Source organism: Gadus chalcogrammus, chromosome 22, assembly GCF_026213295.1.
Source record: "Gadus chalcogrammus isolate NIFS_2021 chromosome 22, NIFS_Gcha_1.0, whole genome shotgun sequence".
Lineage (NCBI taxonomy): Eukaryota > Metazoa > Chordata > Actinopteri > Gadiformes > Gadidae > Gadus > Gadus chalcogrammus.
In genome coordinates this window covers 879,684-882,445 of record NC_079433.1, presented here as the reverse complement: position 1 = coordinate 882,445, position 2,762 = coordinate 879,684, and the positions used below count along the sequence as shown (strand labels likewise).

Genomic DNA, 2,762 nt, shown 5'->3' with positions numbered 1-2,762 from the left:
AGCACAGGCTCTCCACAGGGGTGTGTGCTGAGCCCACTCCTCTACTCTCTGTACACCTTCGACTGCAGTCCCACCCACCCCAGCAACACCATAGTGAAGTTTGCGGACGACACAACGGTGGTGGGACTGATCTCAGAGGGAGACGAGTCTGCCTACAGGGATGAGATCCTGAAGTTAACATCGTGGTGTTCAGACAACAACCTGGCATTGAACATCACAAAAACTAAGGAGATCATCCTGGACTTCAGGAAAAGCAGAGCAGACCCGGCTTCCCTCTACATCAACGGTGACTGTGTAGAGAGAGTCCACACCTTCCGCTTCCTGGGCACCATGATCTCTGCTGAAGCGAAGCGATTAGATTGGCTGACGGATGCCTCTGCAAAGACTACTCCCCCATCAGTCAGCCACGCCTTCCCACATCAGTCAACGGACGCATGTAGTGGGCACGGGGCGTTACGCCTCGTGCCCACTGCACCGTCAGTCAACGGACGTGGGAAGGCGTGGCTGACGGATGGGGGCGTAGTCTTTGCAGAGGCATCCGTCAGCCAATCAAATCGCTTCCCGCTAACAACAACAAAGCCGGCGGGTTCTTTCCGCTTCTTCCTGCTTGTTGTGTTGTCATTGCAAGATGGATCCCGTTGTAGCAAGGATGGTGTTGGTTCAGGTTGCTGGTGCTTTGGTCCACCGACGTGGAAAGCAAGTGCATCGGCGTTGGTGGGTTCACCCCATTCTCCGGACACGCAACCAGAGAGGGGAGTATCACGCACTTGTGCAGGAGTTGCGTCTGGATGCACTCCTTTTCCATCAATATTTTCGGATGCCTCCGGACCACTTCGACGAGTTGCTTGGCAAGGTCGGTCCTCTCATTACCATGGCAGACACACGGTTTCGTTCTGCAATTGGCCCTGCCGAGCGACTCGCCATTTGCCTACGGTAAGGATACTTTTTTTTTTCATTTTTTATAATGATCACACAACTAGCGTTTCCATACAACTCATTGGTGTGCACATACTGCTAGGCTATAGAAAAGGTGCCCATTTCCATCCACGGTGTTGTTTGCATAAGATTTCCTAATTAGGGAAGACATCTACCCATCTATAGCCATAGTAGTGTGCAGAGTGTTCCTGTTAAATCTCAGGTTATGTGGTAGAGCTATCTGTAAACAATCTAGTCATATTAGTTGTGGATGTCACATGGGATTATTTATGTATCAATGAAGAGTGTTTCAGATAAATGTGTTCCATCATAAAGCCTTTCTATGAACATGGTATGCAAGCAACCATGTATGAATAATAAATATAACTAAGCTGTCATGACTCATGCCCTGTATATTTTAAAGTATATTTGAAGTATATTCTTTAATGCTTTCTTTTTTAGGTATCTTGCCACTGGCGATTCCTTTCACACGATTGGCTTCAGCTATCGTGTGGGCACTTCGTCAGTGTGTAGGATAGTGCGGGAGGTAGCCAGTGCCATCTGGACTGCTTTGGTGGAGGAGGAGATGTCTGTTCCCAAGAGGGCGGACTGGAGCACCATGGCCGAGCAGTTTGAGTGGCGCTGGAACTTCCCCAACTGCATCGGAGCGATTGATGGGAAGCATGTTGTGATACAAGCTCCAGGTAACTCTGGCTCCTTGTATTACAATTACAAGGGCACCTTCTCCCTGGTCCTCCTCGCCGTAGTGGACGCCGACTACCTCTTCCGGGTTGTGGATGTTGGAGGCTACGGCAGGACGAGTGACAGCGGCTCCCTCCGTAACTCCGCGTTTGGGGAAGCTCTTCGCGATGGCACCCTTGACCTCCCTCCCGCCCGCGTCATCTCCGGCGCAGAGCAGCGGGGGCCACTTCCTCACGTGTTTGTGGGGGATGAGGCGTTCCCACTCATGACCAACCTGCTGCGGCCATTCCCTGGACAACATCACACTCAGGAGAAGCGAGTGTTCAACTACCGCCTCAGCCGGGCTCGGCTGGTAGTGGAATGTGCCTTCGGGATCTTCGCATCTAGGTGGCGCATGTACCGGCGCGTGATTGGCACAAGTCCTGAGGTAGCTGAGGTGTGTGTGAGGGCCACCTGTGTGCTGCACAACTTTCTCGAGAGGAAGAAGCTGCAGGGGAGAAGACGCGGGGTGGAACCGAACATCGAGCCATCGACTGATCCTGAAGCCCTGCGTGATGCACCCAGGATGGGCTCCAACAACGCCAGCAGACTGACCATCCAGATGCGGGAGGCCTACTGTGCGTTCTTCAACGAGGAGGGTGCAGTGCCATGGCAGCCAAGAGCCTAGCAACACAAAGGCTCTTCAACCAAACAGCTCTTTTAAGAGCTACCCATATCTTAAGAAAAGAAGCATATTCCAACTACACCTGCAACTTCCTATACCTGCGTATACATTGTACATTTGCTCAAGGTTAAGTTTTAAAAGTAAATGTAATAATGATTGATAATGATTTGGTTTTGTTTTTCACAGATGACCCGAGCCAGCTTTCAAGAATCCCTATTGTCTTTATGCAAGTGTACTGAATAATTATTAATGTGCTAATATTAATATAACATAATTCCACTTCCAAATTATAATGTATTATAAATGTATTATAAAAGGAACACATCACAATCAAAGTCATTTTTTTTAATTAAGAACACACAGAACAACAGAACAACAAAACGACAGAAACACCATAATTTAACACCATAACAAACATAACCTCACGCACTCAGTCACTCACTCACTCACTCACTGACTGTCATTCTCCCTAACCTCCCCC

At 49.3% G+C, this 2,762-nt stretch overlaps 1 protein-coding gene across 2 annotated transcripts; it reads left to right on the top strand.

Annotated features, from left to right (window-relative positions):
• Positions 1 to 551: 551 nt before the first annotated feature.
• LOC130376041 (uncharacterized) lies at positions 552 to 2,356 on the top strand. Of its 2 annotated transcripts, XM_056583239.1 has the most exons (2): positions 552 to 933; positions 1,378 to 2,356. In XM_056583239.1, exons 1-2 carry the CDS (start codon positions 629 to 631, stop codon positions 2,282 to 2,284), a joined length of 1,212 nt encoding a protein of 403 aa, XP_056439214.1. In that variant the 5' UTR covers positions 552 to 628; the 3' UTR covers positions 2,285 to 2,356. The 2 variants fall into 2 exon arrangements, with proteins under 2 accessions (XP_056439214.1, XP_056439215.1); XM_056583240.1 differs by lacking the exon at positions 552 to 933 and having other exon boundaries at positions 945 to 2,356.
• The last annotated feature ends 406 nt before the right edge of the window (positions 2,357 to 2,762 follow it).